At 31.6% G+C, this 21,582-nt stretch overlaps 1 protein-coding gene across 2 annotated transcripts; it reads right to left on the reverse strand.

Annotated features, from left to right (window-relative positions):
• Window positions 1-541: 541 nt before the first annotated feature.
• On the reverse strand, window positions 542-21,428 carry LOC130453316 (regulator of telomere elongation helicase 1 homolog). Of its 2 annotated transcripts, XM_056792981.1 has the most exons (12): window positions 20,854-21,428; window positions 19,327-20,766; window positions 18,939-19,179; window positions 17,169-17,494; window positions 12,943-13,128; window positions 12,674-12,792; window positions 11,878-12,084; window positions 10,876-11,038; window positions 10,524-10,781; window positions 7,189-7,428; window positions 6,738-6,977; window positions 542-3,890 (listed from the first exon to the last, which is right to left on the reverse strand). In XM_056792981.1, exons 2-12 carry the CDS (start codon window positions 19,798-19,800, stop codon window positions 3,666-3,668), a joined length of 2,679 nt encoding a protein of 892 aa, XP_056648959.1. In that variant the 5' UTR covers window positions 19,801-20,766; window positions 20,854-21,428; the 3' UTR covers window positions 542-3,665. The 2 variants fall into 2 exon arrangements, with proteins under 2 accessions (XP_056648959.1, XP_056648958.1); XM_056792980.1 differs by having other exon boundaries at window positions 19,327-21,428.
• Window positions 21,429-21,582: the final 154 nt, after the last annotated feature.

The raw sequence follows: 21,582 nt of genomic DNA on the forward strand, positions 1-21,582 counted from the left end.
CGAACTTAAGATCAGTTTGTGTTTCTAAAGAAATTCTGCCACTCAGAGTAAACGAATCTCCAAACTCAACTCGTTATTCAATATAAACCTGTACAAATTTTCTCTGACTTTGGTATACGTTTCCAAAAAGATTGATTTTATACTCATCCCTTTTCCAATCAACGTGAGTACGAGCAAATTGAAGTGACAGGGAGGGTTAATGTCTCCGATATAGGCATCTGATGAAAGTGTTCTGAAGACGTCTGGTCACGACGTTCTGATTCTAACCTGCCTGGATGAGCGGACTGGAATAATCAAATTTTGAATAAAAAATTATTTGTTCAACATCGCAGAGTAACAGATTAAGTTATTAAAAATGGTAAATGAGGGTGTCAGAAAAAATGCGTCATTATTATAAATTTCCTTTCTGGCCACATCATTTCTTTTGCTTGCTGTGGGACTAGGAACCCGGACTAAAGAAACTACTATTAATTATTATATTTCCAGGCTTATTGCACGCAACTTTCAATGGCAAGGGTTAAAAAATAGAAAAACATTATATTTTATTGGTAATTTATCTCAAATAAATCAAATTTCATAATGTATAAAGTAATAATTTGAACTATATATGTAGTTTTTCATTTAACTGTCAAAAAGGTAATGAAGAAAATGTTAACATTTTTTATATAATCATACTGTTTTTATTTGTTTTGCAAACAAAAATTACTCTCGCTGTTGAAGGGTTAAAAAATTACCATTAACATACGATTCAAATCATATCAAGTTATTAAGCTACCAGGAAGATACAATTTAGATAAAATTTTTGAATCTATTGAATAATTTTCTTATTTATCTTGTAAATGTAAACGATACCAAATAAATTATTTTTAACAAAAATATATACTGCTTTGATATGATGAAAAATAACACAATAAAGATGGCATAATAAGTTTTAAGTCAATATGGATGAACGAGTGATAAGAATACGAGAAAGAAATTTTTATAGCAGCAATTATGGTGCATCTACTTCAATCATATTGAACCAAACAGTGACAAGTTTGAATAGGTTTCAGCTCGTTAGACTGTTATTATAGCCGTTTTATTGACATCATGTTTAGACATTAATTTTGAACATTTTTTGATAAAGTGGAAAGAGTGCGAAAGAAACTCACTAAATGTTAAAATCTATTTAATGATAATATAGTATCTTGGAATACTGTTAACAAGTAGTATAGAGGTGGAAATTCGTCCCTTAACTAAACACAGTTGATAATTTGCAAAAAGTAGACAAATCTGTTTATGTGATTGACTATTCGAGAGCTCAGCTACGAATTAGCACTGAAAATGAGTTAACGACTTTATTGCACCATACTACTAGTTGTTTTGTATTCGCTAAAACTTTTCCTGTCTGTCTACATCTTTACCAAATATACCACTACGAGGGAGTACCCCAAAATAACCGGAATTATTTTTTAAATGCTATATATTTACAAAACAACCTCAACCCCTTCAAAATACTCTCCACTGCAAGTGATACATTTGTCGCAGAGGTGCTTCCACTGTACGAAACATTGTTTGAACTCATTTTTAGAGATGGCTACAAGCTCCTGTCTCGTTATTTTCTTGATGTCTTCAATGTTTTCAAATCGCCGTCCTTTAATGCCCCTTTTCAGGCGTGGAAGAATCAGTCACCTGTTTGCTGAACCAAGCTCCAAGAAATTCCACAGATTTCAGACAGTTGATCAATTGTCTGTCGACGGTCTGAGCGCACAAGCTCTCGCATTCTTTCAACATTTTCATCGATTCGGACAGTTGATGAACGTCCAGAGCGAGGTTTGTCATCAATTGACATGTCGCCATTTTTAAATCGAGAAAACCACCCATACACTTGCGTTTTCCCCATAGTATCATCTTTGTAAGCAGTTTTCAACATTAAAACAGTTTCAGCAGCGTTTTTCCCAAGTAGGAAACAAACATTTTACAGTGGCACGTTGTTTATATAAATTTGCCATCATAAAAAACGAAGCAGCAGTGAAACATTACTAACAAAAACGGTCACTAGTGATGAATAGAACGTGGCAGATCAACGGCCCGCGCGGCACTGAACTGTGGATGAATTGCGCTAGGCAGGCCCTAGCTGCAGAAATCAGTACTACAAAAGCTCCACCCATGGTAAAGCTATTCCGATTACTTTTGGGTACCGCCTCGTATGCGACTTTTGCTCTTCCCGGAAATCAAAAATAGATTAAAGGGAGAGAAACTAGCCTCCCCGAAAATATTTGGTCATGAATTCAACTTCAGGATAAGTGCATTGCTAATCAAGAGCAGTATTTTCAAGATTAAGTAGTGTTTGTTAATTTTTTACTTCCGTTTCACCGTATTTTTATCACACCTTGTATAAACAAGGCGGTCGAGACATGTACTTTGTATTAAAGACCTGCTAGTAAGTCCAAAAATAAATTAATTACTTTATGAAAACTTTTCCTTCAAACTATCATAAAGGAGGTACATCCCCAGGACACTGCTCTAATCATTTTTATACTATTTCAAAACTGATTAAAAAGGAAAGTTAAATGAGGACCTTAACTAAAGTTCATATTTGGGAAAGACTCACATTAAAATATGAACACCGTAATCCAAACCGTTGGGCAGATATTAGAAAAAACGTGAATTTGTGAATTACCCCTTCTCTTAATTGAAAGGGAAATATTGCCCCTGTCAAGATTTCGAAAAGCTGCGTCATTTAGTTTGTATTTGTAAAAAATATAGTTACATGAATTTCATACACCCTCGGAGAACGTTCCAGATCCCCAGTTGGGGTCTCAATTCCTGAAACAATTAAATTCACGTTTTGGTGGAAGCATTAGACATTTCACACATTTAGTAGTTTGAATTTCAAAAGACACTTAGCTTGCCTGGAAGGAGTACCGCGTCAATCCACTACAAACACAATCGTGTGACAATCTGGAGTGGATGAATTTTTGCGTCGTTCCACAATTGTGGACAAAGTGTGGATACCTCATAATACATCAGAGACTAAATAGCAGTTCAAACAATCGGTTTTTTTTGGAGTGAATTGGCCAACGTAGGTTTGTTAGTGATTGAGACTGTTTTTTTTGGGAAACCTGTATAATCAACATTGACTATTTTCCAAGAGTAAAAGAATCAATAGAGAATATTATGTTAAGTAACTAAATCAATGGCCCTGTAATGTTTTTTGGACTGGACATGTGAAAGTTCCATGTCAAAATCTATAAATTAGGCACATTTCCTAATTTCAGATAAAGCACTGAGTGTTTATTTCTCACGAACAAATACTTATTTTGATAACCGCAAAAAAACTCATTTTTAAGACAAAATAAAAAATGGAAAGAAAAGTTGGACAGAATGAAGAGATTTCAAAGAAGGCTACGTTTGAAAATATTATTTATAACGTTCATTCAAAAAGTTATGAACTTATCAATACATATTTTGCTTATTCAAATTAAAAAAAAATATGCAAAGAAGTACCATTTTTTTGAAAGTATTATCAGCTCTAGAAAATAATATAAACAATTCTGAACCATCCTGTATATATTATTCAAAATGGCTATTTCCTAAACTGCATCCACTCATAAAAGTATTTATACATAGAAAAATATCTTGTATTTAAAAGTTCCATTATATATAAAATCAGTACAATTATCTCAAACATCAAGTAAACCGTTATCTTGACAATATTTACTAAAATCTAACTTATGATCAGTCTTTATATATGATTCTAAACCAGGAATGAGATATTTCAAATGACATTTATTCTTAAATACATTATCTAACTGACTAATTAATGAACTTATACTGTCACAAGCCTTGTAGTTCTTTATAGCTTCGACAAAATCCTTAAAGGAAGAATCATCTAAACGTTTCCTAACCTAAAAGATAAAAGGCAATCAGCTTGTATTCCAGAATATAACTCCGTATACTGGCCAGTAGTAATGGCGTCATACTGATAAGCATGTTGACTTGACTTCATCAGAATTAATCGATGATATGCTCTCACGCCCATACTTCCTCATAAGTAAAATATGGTGTGGCATACATGAAGTCATTACCACTTAATAGTATACTTGATATATATTTTAGAATACAGACTAAAAATGTTGTAATCAATATAATCGATTATCAATTTCTGGAAGAATTCAAATATAAAACAAACATGATATATCTGATTTGTAGAACATACAGGAGTATTCCCTAATTCTTGTCTCGAACAATTGTGCAAATATTCCAAAAGATTTTTAAATTTTGTGCTATAATTTAGAACAATAAGTTTTCAGTTATCATCTTTCTAGTAAGTAACATACATTTGAATAATATACTATAGGGTGTCTGGCGGAAGATTTGTGTTTTTAAACAAAATTATTTTTAAAAATAATAAACTGTGCGGGGAGAGGAATTAGTATTCGTCCGATTTCTCAGTCACAATGTCGCAGTGATTCGGTGAACATCGCGCGTTTGCCATCGATACGTTGTTGTTCGTCGACAATTTTGTTCGCACTTCGGTATCGGAAAATTAATAGATGCACTAAGTATAAAATTAATTCGTTCCTGGGTATAGAGGATATGAACACTCCTCAATCCCATAAAAATTGAACTTCTCCACGACTTTCAATATGGAAAATGACAGCTTCATTTGGACTTCCATGGGCGATTATTAACTAAATTTCCAGATCTATCCTTTCAAAATCCAAATCTTCCAAAAGTTTAAACTTTGTTTTGCGAAAAAATTTTATTGGAGTAACAAGGCTAATTTCCATTTAAACAGCCACGTTAACAAGCACCATTATCTTTACTGGTCTCTACCAACCTTTGACTGAAACACCAAAGTCAATAGATTCCACTTATGAATTTTTGTATGGGGTGATCTCAAAGAAAAAGTTTATAGTAATAATCTGCGAATGATTGTTGTATTATTCATCATGAAATCAGCGCAATTCAATCGAGCCTACTGCAGAGTATAGAGCAAAACACGAGGCTCTGGTTCGAATGGTACATGCAACTGGAAGATATTTGGATGAAATAATTTTTAAGAATAAGTGAATTCCGCATCTCTACTTTTATTTCTGATATCTTTATTAAAACAATATATCAATGAGTTATTTATTTAATATTGAAAAGATAATTCTGCCACCAGACCCTACATATATGTGGTACATTCAACAATATGCTTAGTTCGATGTATATATCAGAAATGATGGATAATATTTTTCTAAACATCACCCTGTTTTTTATTGCACATATCTACTGAAATTTCAATATGTTTGAAACGTCTAAAGTATTCCAATATTTAGTTATTTCAATTTATTTGAAACCTGGCCAAAAATTACCGGAATTTGTCTTAATCATCATCTCCCTAAATCTTTAGAAATCCTTGAATAAATGATTCAAACAACTTATTGTGCCTCTTTTTTATAGGTTCTATTAAAGTTTAAATGTGAACGATTCAATTTACGTTGGATTATCAACAGTGTCTCGTTTTTATTTTTTTTTCCAACTTTTTTACAATTATAAATTATTGTAGAACTTATGATCTAAAAATCATTTTATATATCATATTGGCAGTAGTTTCAATCATAAGAACAATCAAGAATATTAACAGCAAGTCTACCGTGGCACTGTCGCATCAATGGACACCTTAAGACGCTAGACTTAGCAGATAATGCTGCGTGCAGAGTTTATTGCACAGAAGATGAAACCTCTATCCACCTTCTCTCTAAAGCTGAAACACTAAGGAACTTCAGAGCACTACACCTGGGAGCACTTTAAATAGAAGACGAAGATCTCTGGAAATTAAAGTCATCCCACAATCTAGACTTTTTAAAAGAAGTGGGATAACAGATCATAAACACTGATCCTTTGGGTCGCAGTGTATACCATATCCCAAAATCCATACATACATAGACATGGAATAATTATAATGCCCTCCTTCCATTTAGTAGGATTTTTCAAACAATAATTATAATTTTTTTGATGATTATTGATTAAGGGCTCTGATATATGTTTCAAATAAATTTGAATATTGAAATTCATCGTATATTTTAAAAATGCGATGAAAAAATAGGATATTCTGTTAAAAAAGAAAAATAGAACTCCTGTGTAACCAAAAGTAGTAAATAAATGAAAAAATTTTAACTAAAACAAGTTCTTTGGAAAGCATCCGTACACAAATATTCAGAAAAACATTGTTTTTATAATTTCTGACATACACGTTAGCTCATTATAGTATACCATCAATATTCATTAAAGCAATAAAAATATAATGTATATAATTTCTAAATTTTTGAAACTCACTTCGATAAAATATTAAGATATTGCAGTAAAATACCAAGTACGTCCTCAAATACATCTTCATAAATAATAGGGAAGTGTGATCATTTAAATTACTACAATTAAGTTTTAAATAATCTAAAAATCAATTAAGATGAACCTCAACTGCGAACACTCTATAATTCTCACCGAATATTAAATGAGAAAATGACTTGGAAACCAACCAGATAAATCGATAAATAAATCAGATGTATTTAAATATACTGCTAGTTTAAGAGAATTAAATTTTGTACAATTCATCACTACATTAGCATTCACCATCTCATAACTCAATTATTTTCCGATGACTAATTTCCTAAATACGTGAAAGTTTATTTTGGAACAAACACATCTACTTAACGAGACAGATAGAAAATATAATAAAAATAATAACTTATTAATGTGATAACTACCATAACTATATAATCTTTTGTCAAATCACTTTGGTTTGATGATTTTGATTCCTTCGAAGAGTTAGGCACAACTGACAGCTTAATTTTTTTTGAAGGATTTCCTGTCAATTCTTTTGTCTTTTTACTATGAATAATAACTTCTCCTGCATTTGAAGTATCTTCATTAATTTTATAACTAGAAGGTCCACCAAATTCAGCTGAAAGTGGTGTCAAAGATTTTTCTTCCAATACGCCCTTATACTAAAAACAAATAAAATTATTTAATAGCAAAAAACATACAATAAAATGTACGTTTATCTGCTGTTTCTCAGCACCTTTAACTGTACAATGTTAATTAGAACCAAACAGTGATAGCTTGAAAAATGTCAATACAGTCTAATTGCTAAATACAAATATAATTATTATTATTATTAAATTCAACATGCGTTTAAATACAATTATAATGTGATACCTTAGCATCAGCTGCTTTGAAAAATGATCTCAAATCTTTCATAAGCTCTCCAAAATTTCTTGATACTTTTATGCTATTTCTTATCCACAACGACATATGATTTTTGAGAACGGGATTATTAAAACGAGAATCAAGCAATAATATGGCACCATAATCATCTTTATGACGTATTACTCGTCCGATCGCTTGATTTACAGCACGAGTTGCTTCTAAGTTATACCAATCTTGTCCTTTTAAAAACTAAAAAAATAATTATCATCAATAGAATAAATATCAAAAAGTTTAATGTGAAATGATTTTGGCGGATCTGCAGACTTCCCTCAGAAGTCATGCAAACAAGGCTTATGGAAAATGTTTCTTTCGATCAATCAGAATAAAAAATATTTTGCTTGTTATGAGCCATGATTATCTTATATATCAAAACAGTATCATTTCCCGAATAACTCTAATCCTCAGTTAATAGAAGAATATTGGTCATTTATGAGAAAGGCGAGAAGTTATTATGAACAGCAGCAAAATTCACAAAGTTGTCTCAAACATTGTCCAAAAAAGATAAGATGTTAACAAAATTGAAAATCATGGTTCTCTATCAAGATAAATAAATAAATAAACTATTAATATTAAAGCTTAAATACGGAAGGCAAAAAAAAACTGAAAAACAATGAAAAGATTAATTTAAATCGGATATATTTTCTTCTCTGCCATAAAACCACATTTTATTAAGTTAATAAAGCTCATAAGGGACTATTAATTATAATCCAAAGAGGCAATTGGTCTGAGGTCAGGGTTATTAGCTAGCCATATTATTTACATTTCAATATCTTGCTATATTCGATTATATATGATAATAATCAGATATACATAGAAGGAATTTTCTTCAAAAACTGGAATTAAAGGTATGGCTTTGGTTCAAATACCTCAACATTGTACCTATTTCAATGATGTATATATTATAAGACTCTCTTTATTAATGGCACCGTAATCCTCCACCATACACATATAGTGGTGATATTCAGTATTTCCTAAAACTTTTGATTGTACTTCTGTTTACCAAAGCACATCAATTATTGCATAATATCGACACTTGTGATAACATTATATTCGACCACTTAGTCCGGTCAATATAGACAATCAAAGTTACATAAATTCCCACTAAGTTGAAAATCAGACAAATTGTTCAGAATATAATTAGGAACAAGATTTGAAAGTTCCCCATAATTCTCGTGTATGGAAAAAATTATATTAAAGATCAAAGGTCAAAAATTGGGGTTTTCGCGATTTTCAACAAAATTTTTATCATAAAAATACCTTAGATAAAAATTGTACATCATAAAATTATCTACAAAGAACGTATTAGACCCATTTTTTCTGAGATATGATTCAAAAAGTTGTACCGTCATAATTTGCACACGTTTCCACGCCACCTATGAGGTAGTAGACCTACCCCACTGGTCTGTTGTGAACATGTTTAATTTGAAACTATTGCATAATAATGAAAATTAGCAGAAAATGAAAAAATAAAAGCGATTTAAATTTAAAAAAAGTTGTGAAATTTAATCGTCCGAGTCGTAACTTTCAAATTCTTCTTCTTCTTCATTCTGAGTGCATGTAAATTGCGTCAAGAGTGAGGTATCGCATGTCGCCTCGTTGGAATCAAATGGATCCTCAACTGTTAGTTATTCAATATTAGAGCCTGACCGGCCTTGACAAGGTGTACATGCCAGAGAACAAAACAGTTGCAAAAAATTGTATTCAGCAGTTTTTCCGGTGCGGTGGGAGTAAAGTTTGAGCGGGTTCTAATGTATTGTTGACCAAACCTGCATATCGATACTAAGTAGGTAGTTTTTTATGAGCTCGGTACATAGAAAGAAGAAAGCGAATGCTGTTGGTAATAACTTCTTGTCGAGTTAAATTATTATTTTTAAAAACCTCACCACATTGAACTAAACTTGTTTTTTAAACTTTTTGAAAACTGTTATTTTATCCGTCCTGTAAAATGCAGATGTCGTGTCACAGCCAGTTATTGCGTGTAAAAATAGTACATGATTTTGACACTTTGCAAAAATAGATAAACTATTTGATTAATAGATTTCCGATTTATGTTGAGCTTTTACTGGTTTTAAGAGGAAAATGTTTTTTCAGTTAGAGTTCGAGCAGTGAGTTATACGAGTAATTCTACGTCTTCGCCAACAACAATAGTTGTATTTGTTAAATTGAATTGCTCTATTGCTGTTTCAATAATCAATATATCAGCATCATTATTAGCTTGTATTACCAATATATTTTCAGCTGTAAACTTTTCTTTCAACATTGACTTATTGTGCGTATTTGTAAGAAATTTCTATAGACTGGTTGGAACTGTTATAAGTTTATCAGATAAAATATCTAAAGTTCGACGACGTCGCTCTGCAGCTTTGGTATCATGCAATGCAAATACGACAGTAGCTCTGAAATCAAAATGTCGACGTATTTATCTAAGGTAACGTTGAATGTTACTTCGCTATCCCACACAACGCGGTGCAGTACCTCAGTATACTCTGTCAATGATGTATGTCGCATCTGTGTTGTTAATATCAAAATCTACCTTTTCAAAACAATCATAAATGGCAGACTTCTGTGCTGCAGTAATACTCATGCGTTGGAACAACAATACAGGGTCAACAGGGACTTTATCTCCATGAAATGTAGAAATTAAGGGACTAGGTTCCATTTTACCTGACATTCTTATAGTTATAAGTTATATTTATTTTATATTTTAATTGTAAGTTACAATGACCAATATTTTAACATATATTACAACTCTAAAGATGTATATACATGCGTACTAATGTATCTTACGACGATTACAACTTTTACAACTATGAATCGTTATATCTCAGAAACGGTGGCTCGTAAGAAAAAAAGTATAGATACGTTTTTTGTAGATAATTTTATGATGTACTATTTTTATCTAAGGTATTTTTATGATAAAAGTTTTGTTGAAAATCGCGAAAACCCCATTTTTCCATACACAGGAATGATAGGGAACTTTCAAATCTTATTCCTAATTGTATTTTGAACATTGTCTGAATCTTGTCGAAATGTGGTAACTAACTGTTGTCTTAACACTTGAAGTCTCAAACAATCTGTCCTGATTTGGATCACTTACACACCCATGGCACTAGTATTTTATTTTACCCGCCTTTTGGAACCATTTTAACGCTACTAGTACTTGGGAAAAGCCTCTCTTCAATGATTAGAATTTTAGAAAACGTTGGGTTTCATTTTTTATTTTTGATTAAGTTATGAGCTATATTCTGTACTTAATCAATTTTTTTTAATAAAAATATACTTACTGCTTTATCTTCTACATTACATCTATTTAAATACTCTTTTTTCAACACAACTTTCGGATCTTTGAATGGCGGGTATGGCAATCCAGTTATCAAAACAGCTCTTCCATTTGCATCCACAAAATCCAGACCTTCCGATACTTTTCCTCTACAAACCCCTATGAAAATAGCTCCTTTATTAGTTGGATCTTTTATCTTTGAATAATATTCAGACATAGCGCTGTTAAATGAATTCTTTTCCCTAGGTTCCACAAAAATTGCCTAAAAATGTGATAAATTATGCTTCAAAATTTGGTTTATTTCACAATTAACCGTCCTTCTGAAATTGTTAAAAGTAACGTTACAATATATTTACTTTTTGATTATTTAAACTACTCCAAATTCCACTTTCTTGCCATATCTGTTGACATTTCAACATGGTAGGGTACGAAGGAAAAAATATTAACATGCCGTCTGGTACCATTCGACTGATGTTTAATATTGCCATACCCAATGAATTTATGTACCTGGGATTATCCCTAAAAATATACTATAAATAAGACAAAAACAAAATAAAGAATCTGATGTTAATATATATATTATTTTAAAATATACTGTCGATTTCATTGTATACATGTATAAAAAAAAGTGATTTGAAAAATAGAATAAATCGCTCCATTGTTGGTGCCCAAAATGAACAAAACTGTTTCTCATTAATCAAGTCAACATTATCAGAGATTGGAGGTAAACTTTATGATTATCTTTGGTCTCTTTCAAGACAGCATAGTTACTGAGAGGTGCGTCAGTGAGTGTATGGAGTGTTGGCGTAAGGGTAGTAAACAGAGTTTTTAGTAACTATTCTTTGTTTAAAAAAGTGTTTTGTTTTATACTAAAAAACTGAAATAACTTCGTCGCCAACTCTATTACGACTTTATCTGTAACGCAGCGATTGCCGGTGTTTGAAAACAATTAATCGATATTAACAATAGAATGTGCAGGTGTACATTTCTTATATATGTAATTATGTTGTTTTAATATGGTCTTAAAACTTTTGGCCGGCAGTGTAAATTGGCCTACTAGAGGAACCTTTTCTCCAGAAACCAAATTCTTAATGAAAGCTAGCACATCAAGTAACACTAACAACTACAAGAAGTATGTGATTAAGAATTTCAAAATCTAATTTTAGGAATGCAGATAACGTGAACAAACATTAGAGACCATTCAGCGTATAATATCTATTTGTAATGTGTTAGCCAACTGATTATCTATACCAGCATAATAAATGTGTAAGATTATTCACCATAATCTTTTTAACATTTAAAAATTTAGTAACTAAAACATTCAACAATACATCTTCATTTGCAAGTATTATTCTTACCTATTTTGAAAGCTGCTATTTAAAGGTATGGAATCTGGACCGGTTGGTATAATTTTAACACAAAATTGATCATCTGATATTATATGAGGATTTTCTAGTCTGACTGTCACATTCAGTTCCAATTCTGATATCAGAGGATTTAATGGCGCTAAAGTACCACTCGTTAATATTAAAGTTCTTAAGCCAGATCTCACTAGCATATTCATTCTGAAAAACATGTAGTTTTATAATTCAAATACTAAAAATATGTCGACTCATCAAAGAAAAACTGTGACAATTTATTTCTAGGTATATATTGCAATTTCGAATTGTGTTGCCAGTTGAGGACTTAAAATAAAATGCTTTTGTTAGTATTGGAAAAGTTTGGAAGTATTCATTCACTGATAGATGTATCTTAACAGAATTATCTCTTCCTTTAATAATTTAGGAAAGGTTTACACAAGTTTTTACTTATATGTAAAGGTTTCTTTAAATAACTTTTTGATTGTTCTTCTGTTTTATACAACAATGTTCGTATTTGTTTGTTATATAGTTTGTCTTAGATACAATGTGTCATTTATATATACATGTATAGATATTTATATTGTTACACTATCTGATTACAGTTTTACTTATAATTTCATAATTTTATTGTCATTAATGTTTGAATATGGTCTACCATATATGTTTAGCCTTGATAAAGATCAAATAATAGATCGAAACGTTGGCATTTTAATAAACTCTTGGACAGCAACACCATTCGAAGTTAAATTTAATTATACTTATATTCTTTTTGGAAACTTTTATGCCCCCTTACCCAAATCCGGGACTGAAACACCAATAATTCAATATTTTCCCACCTGCCTTTGTAGATACCATTTTTGACAACCAATTATCTGGAGATTTCTTCTTGACCTGTTCCTCTTGTATGAAAACCTAAAAATGTCAAACAATATATTTCTATACCAAAAGGGCCATTCTCTATTTTTAACTATAGTTATATTTAGCAAAAAATACTCTCATGCTGTTTTTACCCTGTCAATGTGTTAAGAGTTAGTATTTATACTTTTTGTCAATTTTATGTACCTTGTAACACTTTTTGACTTTCTGTCTGAAATCATGAGAAATATCCGAAAAAACAACAGTCAACATCTCTTCAAAAATTTGTAAGCCATTTCCTCTTCTTGCAAAAGGACCCTCATTAAGGGTAGCCAAGAATTGAACAACTTGAGAAATTAACCTTTGTACCATGAAATAATTGTCGTTTCGAATCTAAAACAAAATATAACAATATATACAACTCAGATCTGGAACAATCACGAGTCAACAAAAAATTTTCGTTTTTTATCCTAAAGTTTATATTATGATTTTTCAGTCGAAAAGAAAATACATGTCTAGAAAATGTTAAAATGTCATCGTGAAAGTCTAAATATGATGCTGCTGCATTTTGTTTTATATGTGGTCAATTTATTAAAGTTTTGACCATAAAATATGAATTAAAGACATATCACGTTCTTTGTGAAGCCTACAAAGCATATTTTGATTGTCTTATTCAGAATCATGACAAGCCATAGGCACCACATGTTGCTTGTAGTTATTGTAAAAGATGTTTGGAAGGTGAGCAATTTTTATTCAAATCCTATAGACATATTTATTTTTTATTTCTTTATTTTAGATTGGTATCAAGTTGAGAAAAGATCTATGAAATTTGCAATACCAAGAATCTGGCGAGAACAGAAAGACCACATTCATGGCTTCTATTTTTGCATTGTAAGTCCGAGTAAAAGACTTGGAGGAAAAAATGCAAAACCTATCGAATATCCCGACCTTGAATTTTCTGATGAGGAATTTTCACATACACGGAACCACCAAAACACCATCTTATATCTACAGAAGATTTTAACGACTTAGATAAGAGATATGAGTTTGCCAGAAAATAAAGCAGAGCTTTTAGGCTCTCGTTTAAAACAGTGAAATTTACTTGTTGATGTTAATATCACAGATCAGCTAACTAGGCATGACACGTCTCAACGTTTTTTACAAAAGAAGATAGACTTTGTTTGGAATGGAATGTTTGGAAGAAATTAGCATACCTTGTATTCCTAGCGAATGGCGTTTATTCATTGACAGCTCTATAAAAAGCTTAAAAGCTATTTTATTACATAACGAAAATAAATTCCAATTGCTCATTCAGTACATTAAAAAGAAAATAATAAAAATGTTAAAAATTTTGCTTAAATTAATAAAGTATCATGAATATAACTGGAAGCTGATTGGATATTTCAAAATGGTCGGATTTTTGATGGGACTACAGGGCTGATATACAAAGTATCCATGTCACCTGTCCTTAGGGATAGCAGAGGGGATACTAAGCACCATATTCAACGGTCATGACCTGTAAGAAACAGAATTTTGTGTCGGAAAACAAAACATAGAATATGATTCGATTGTTGAAACGGAAACAATTTGTTAAAAAACTTAATCAAACCTCAGAAGCTTTTGAATACTTAAAAAAAGTAGCAAAGATTAAAGCAGGGCTTTTTGTTGGTCCGCAAATTGAACAAATTTTCGCCAATGAAGAAGTTACTGAATCATACTCAAAAAGCTAGTTGGAACAGATTTAAAGCAGTAGTTTCTGGATTTTTAAGAAACAACAAAGCTGAAAACTACTAAAAGTTAGTTGAAGATATGGTAAAAAATTTTAATGCCATGGGCTGCAGGATGTCATTGAAAGTTCCTACCCATTTAGATATTTAAAAACAATATGGGAGCGTATTCAGAAGAGCAAGGAGAACGTTTTCATCAGTACATTATGAGCTTTGAACAGCGTTATCAAGGCCAATACAAAAAAAACACGATGGGAGACTATATCTGGAGTTTATTGAGAGAAAGTACTTATGATCATAAAAGAAAAAGTGTACACTTTTAAAGTATTTTCATGTTTTTGCAAGCTATTTTGATAGTTGAGCTTAATAAACAATATCAACATATTTATTTGTATGGTTCTATCTTCAATTAAGCATTAAAACCAAAAATTTTTAAAAATATAGTTTAGTCAGTCTTCTAAATACAAAAACAAACTATTCTATGATATATAATTTCTTTTTCGTGTAATTACGACCTAAATTAACGAAATTTTATACACTAGAGTCAAAGTCAAATTTTGTGTTGACACAGGATCATAATTTCATTTGACTAAATCAGAGTAAAAATGCAGTTCATAGTATGCTACTATGAAACGCTTAGGCCTTTTGATGGCCCCATCGTGCCATACTTGACATTACTAAAGGCTTATGTGCTTTGATCATTTGGCTCGAACCTTTTCACGTCATTAGGCAAGCTGTGAAGTAGTAAAAATTCAGAAAAAATATTAAAAGATACATGTCTTCCATAAATTCAGTACTTCAATAATAACCAGGTTAGAATAAAAGCCTTTTATAAATTTAATCATCTATAGTTTCTTTCCGGCATTCCAACTGTAAATATTTATCGTGTTAAACAGTCAATTCATTTTTCTCTTTTTAGTTTTTATAACTAACATTTAGCACATTTGAAAAATATCTTAGATAAATAGATTACATTTTTCATAGTTATATTCATTTTTCATTCAGCAGGTAATGTTGTTCAGTTTTGACAAAAAAAGTCAGTTATGACAAGCTTGTATTTGGAGTCTTTATTTCCAAGATAGACCCAACAAAAACAAAAGCATACTCGTTTCCATTTGCACACAATGGCCAAAGCTAAATAATTGAACACGACTGCAGTTTATTATATAAGTGAGTTTTTTTGAAATGCTATACTGCATACAAGATGATATCTGCAAGTAAAAAATGTGGAATTTACAGATAATCGGTTTTTCTCATGATGAAGTACATATAAAATTTTCAGTCACAAGACAACTTCCTACATTATTTATATATAATATATGATTGAAATGGATTCTGTTTGCACTTGCAAAGTACTAATGTTAATATATAAAGAAATATTTCAATGAAAACATACACTCTATGCACATAATAAAAACAAAACTGTAAAAAAAATAACCATTCTGATGAGCTGAAAATTCTATCACTAACATCATTTTCTTCTACAATAATTAGTTTTTCTACATGCATTTCCATAATATTATATAGTTCACATACTCTACATCCAACCTTTTGCTTTAAATGTCATTTTTGCCACTTTGCATGATTAAAATTGTTAAAACGTCTGAAAACTTGAAGATTATATTGGGTTTGGGAAGAAAATTCTTTGCTTATGATCCCAACTCAACTATGATGTTGTTATCTTCAAAACTATTGCTAACTAACTCTTCATTCATTTTTTTTTGGTAATTATCTTTTTTGTTCAACACGAAAAAGTCTTTAACTCTATCTATACTACCAATTTGGCAGATTATCAGCTTCCTTTTCCTAAAAAAATATATAATAAGCCCCTGAGCTAACAATATAATATTAAGCTTAATGATTATTTAAGTAAATTACCTGCGGAGTTTCTCAATGCCATTGAAAGTCCATCTTCTTGATGACGTAACAGTTTAATTTCCCAAGTTTTTGTTGTTGACAATATCTGTTCTAAATAATATATTTTGCAATTCTCATTCATTATGTTTTTATCTCCATTATACAAATTTAAGATCTTATTACATCCACGTTTTTTGTGAACAAATTTGATCCGTTCTCAAAGTTTATAAAAAGTTATCAGTAATCATTAACAACTCTAAGATTTTTCTTTGAAGTTGGTATTTCATTCCTAAGAAAAATCAGGTGAATTTTCCTTTGTATTACATATTTTTCATTTTCATCTAGCGTTTCAATCATACTTAGTTTTAGTTGTTTTCGGTTTTGAAAATGAATGCAATTGTTACTCTCACTTTAAACACAAATAAATTACATGAGCCCATATTTTTGTGATCCTCTGTACAAGTTTTTTGGAAAAGTCAAAATGCTTAATCTTTTTTAGATGGGCTATGGTCATCATATATTTCATTCCATCTACTGTGTCTCTGCTAGACACAAATACAAAAGCACATTTGCACAAAGGTAAAACATTTTTAAAGCATTTACTTTTAAATTTACAGAGAAATATTCGTAGACATATATTTACTAATAATTGTAAAGGGCAATATTTTTAAACAAAACCTTATATTCATATTGTTAACTCAAAAAGTTAGTTTATACATTTAGTTACAATGACAAATAATAGCTAAAAGAAAAAATTTTGATTTAATTACTACACTTCAAGTACAAAACAAAAATATTAAATCAAATTAAACTTGTATACTAGGAGAAAAACAACAAATGTACACTTACTCCAGCTTTTTCAAGTAATTCAAATAGAAAAGTTCCATCCAGTGTTAACCCTTCACTTAATCCACTTTTTAAATCAATTGCATCTATCTCTTTTTCGAAATTCAAAAATGTTTCTTTCAAATTGCATAAATCGTTAGCATCAAAATCTTTAGGTGTATCCTCAAATTGTATAGTTTCCATTGACAACATTTTCATAATGGCTGTCACCTCTTCTATAGCTAAAGCGACGTCGGACGATTTTATCTGAAGGGAAGCAGACTCTTCGCAGATTCTTTCTACATTGTGTGCTTCATCTAATATAACTACTGTATTGGTTAAGTCAATTCCTACAAAATTTATAAAAAGGAATTTAATATAAATATTCTTAATTTAACAATATATAAAACCAACAATTCAATATAAACACAATGGTATACAAACACAATTTGGTACCCTAAAAAAGTTTTCCCATAGCACCACTACAGGTCGTTTGAAACTTACCGCCTTTGGAAGACCCTCATAGAAATAAAAGCAATATAGGCATACAAGGAACAGAATATGAAAACTGGCGACCTTACTGGGCATCTTAGCATTTTAAACAAATGTAAGGTGACCATAGATATGATCACTATAAAACTATAAAATTATAATAACAAGTTGACAGCAAAGGACAAATGCAGATTTGGCATTTCCACAGCTTATTAGTATTCTATACTGATGGCTTGAAAATTGAGAATGGACCAGTAGGGGCAGGAATATATGGGCCAGGAACCAAGCTCGCTCTTCTAATGAGCTCAGAATCTTTACCATGCGGAAACATTCGCTATCCTTACATGCAGAGCTTGTTCTGTACAACATAACTACAGTAAGTAGTACAGTATTTATCCTATGAGTCAAAGATGGTATAGGACCGCATCAATTCTTTGAACTCAGTGAGAGCAAACAATAAAGTTATTCTTGTGTGGGTACCTGGGCATACCAGAGTACACGCCTATGAAAAAACCGATGATTTGACGAAAAAGGCGGGACAATTCCTTTTATAGAATAACAACCTTTCATAGGTTTCCCAAAAAGCCATTAAGTCTGGTCATAAGAAAGAAGAATTCAGAAACATAGAATAAGACCATAGGTTTGAAACAATAAAGAAATTTATGTCCTATTCCACCAACTGGTCTCAAAAAGCCCTTTGATTGAACAAAGATGAGCTAACAACATCAGAGAAACTTCTGACAGCTCTTTCATATGTTTCAGTAAGGAACCAAAGGAAACTGAGAAACACCTCCTTTGTAAGTGAGAGGCAACCCATAACATCAAGACTACAGTAGTTACATTCAACCTTTTTAAATCCAGAAGAAATAAGCCGCACCCTCAGGCAGGTAGCTTATTTAACAAAGTTTTTTCTACCTGACTGGTAAACAGTCCAAGGTACACCATAGATCAACAGGTCAAAGTGTTAGCTAGGTAGATTCACGGTTTTTACGCCCTTTCGTAATCTAATCTATCATCCTAAAGAAATTAGTGATTATAGGGTTGGAGGGGCCACATGGAAGAACAATAAGCTTTTGTAAAAAATTTGATACAAAAGAAACCTATGAATTGGTAATGGTGGTTAGTGTCAGCTTATGAATTTATAAATAAAACAAAATATCATATGATAACAGCTAATATAAAATAACTTGTAAATAGTGGTACCAGTACCTCATGCGAATTAAAATTCTGTTTAGATAGTACAAACATCACTATATATGAAAAACAGGATAGTCATAAAATAATTAAAACATCATAACTAACCCAAAGTTTTTCTTATCGATGGATCCAATAAATAATTGTAGGGCATGAAAATTACATCAGAATCTTCCTTAAGCTCTTTTGCCATATAAAATGGACAAAAGCCATTGCATTTTCCAATTTTGACGAGATCTTCAATGTCCATTATATTAATTGTAGACACATTAGAGTTGAGCTTATTTTGTTCCACTTTATTGTAAAATTTACAAGATCTAGTTTTTACTTTCAATCGACACATCATCACCTAAAACAGATACTCCCGATAATAAGTGTTTTTTTCTCAATTGCACTAATTTTGTAATCATTTATTAGGAGTACCATAATCGAAATTGTTATTAATCAACTAATTATTTTTGTACAAATATTTGATGTAAGAATATTTTTTTTGTACCTTGAAATTCCGGTTATTTTCTTTTTCAATTTCAGGATGAATACACAGTTGATCTCTTGATCCTAATACAACTGCTTTCATGTGTCCATATGCTGTTCTTTTCATTTCTTTCATAGCTTGTGTTAATTGGGTATGTGTTCGACTAGCATAAATCACCACAGGTATACCAGACAAAGTACGTGAATTAACTTGTTTACCCACGGCATCATTTAATTTATTATTTATAGTGGCTAAAAAATCATTATCATTATTTGTTACTGTCCTTTGTGCTTTGATTTGAATTTTTTTCAATTCTAGCCATGCTAAAGTCGAACATAGTAAAGACAATGTTTTTCCTGTTCCTGTCGGAGATTCAAGTACACCATTAGTTTCATTTTGTAGACACTCTAAGACTTTTTCCATATATTCCGTTTGAATGGCATAGGGTTCAAAAGGAAACGAAACAGGGACTCCTCTTATGGTTACTGTTGTCATTTTATTTGAATATAATACTAACTTTCAACCAATACAAAAAACTTATTTCACTGCACTGAGCATAACATAGCGGAAAATTAATACGAATATCATTTATATTGTTTCAAATTACACGAATGATAAAGGTTAGAAAGAAAGGCGCTAAAATATTTATTATGATCTAAATTGACTGGAGCAGTGTTACCACCAGCAAAATAATCACTTATTATTAATAATAAAAATAACTAAGAATATATATAGCCCTTGCGACGAATTTTTTTTATTCATCCAAGATATACCCTTGATCTTTCTACTCGATGAATTGTTTGATATTTAGGGAATAGGGTAAAAATTCAAAAGATAGATTTTCTTTTTAATCAGTGCATTTTGTATAACATAAATATATTTATGACATCATGACTTCTATTGAGAAACTGGAGGATCAAAGCAACTAATCGAGTTGGAAAAGGCAAATCACCTTACTGCAGAAGCATCAAAAGGTTTTGGATGTCGTAAATGGTAAGTTGACATTGCCTGCTGATAGTTCCAATTAGGACAAGGACTCGCTTGCTCGGCTCTTTTTGATGAATACGCTGAATGCTACCAATGAGGAACTCACGTCTTCTTGTGAAACTGTGTATGAGTTAAGTTCAAGTCATAGATTAGATAGGCTACTGGAATCTTTCTTTTGGAATCACCAATGCTTGGTATGGAATTGTCAATCATGTTGCGCGCCTTCGGCGTGATTTCCATGAGCTCAATGTCGAATTGAAGAGGCTGCAGCAGGCCGAACTATCCGAATTAATATTGATGGGGCGGATCATGTAAACTGTCTCTCCCCCTTACTTTGAATTTAAAAGTTTCTGGGCTAGTGTTCTTATCCAAGAGAGATCGCTTAATAGCTCAACGGAACGTTTGGGACTAATTGAAATGCTTCTGCCGAGCAAGGAATCAATTGATGAAGTAGCACTTCTTGACAATCTGGCGCTGAAACAAAAAGGGAGAGGTAATGAAACTTCACGTGCTTCACAAAATAATGGCGATGGTGGTGTTAGCGGTGAGAAAACTTCTTACCAACAGCCAATGGGTCGTCGGTCCAAGTATTATAAGTGCCACCAGGAAGACCATTGGGCTCGCGATTGTCCTAACCGCCGGAAGAATAGAGCCGAGAAAGCCTATTGACAAGCTGTTGGAAGCTTATTCTATCTAACTATGACTACTCGTCCGGACTTATCATATGCTGTTAGTATAGTTTCAGAGGTGTTGGATCTTATAAAGGAATCTCTAAATACTTGAAGAGGACTTCACATTATGGTTTTGGAGTTAAAGTGCGTCACTAATTCCGATTATGCCAACGACCTTGGGACCCGACACTCAAGATCGGGATTTGTCACTACTTGAGGTGAAGATGCCGTTAGATGAATGAGTCGCAGGCAACAAATCGTGGCATTGAGCGAAACTAAAGCTGAATATGTGGCTGCAAGCCTACTTGTTGACAATACGAGTACTATAAGACTAATCAGGAGCCCAGAGTTTCATCTTCGGACTAATCACATAGAAGTGCGCTTCCACTTGAAAAAGTCATGAATGGGCAAATCGTTAGGAAATCTATTGGAGTCTTGTGTTTTGGGGGAAGGTGTTGGATGGAGCTACCTACCTCATACTTGGTCAAACACAAGACAACAACAATTGACTTACCGTCAAGGTATATATATATATATATATATATATATATATATATATATATATATATATATATATATATATATATATATATATATATATATATATATATATATATAT

This window comes from Diorhabda sublineata, chromosome 2, assembly GCF_026230105.1.
Source record: "Diorhabda sublineata isolate icDioSubl1.1 chromosome 2, icDioSubl1.1, whole genome shotgun sequence".
NCBI lineage: Eukaryota > Metazoa > Arthropoda > Insecta > Coleoptera > Chrysomelidae > Diorhabda > Diorhabda sublineata.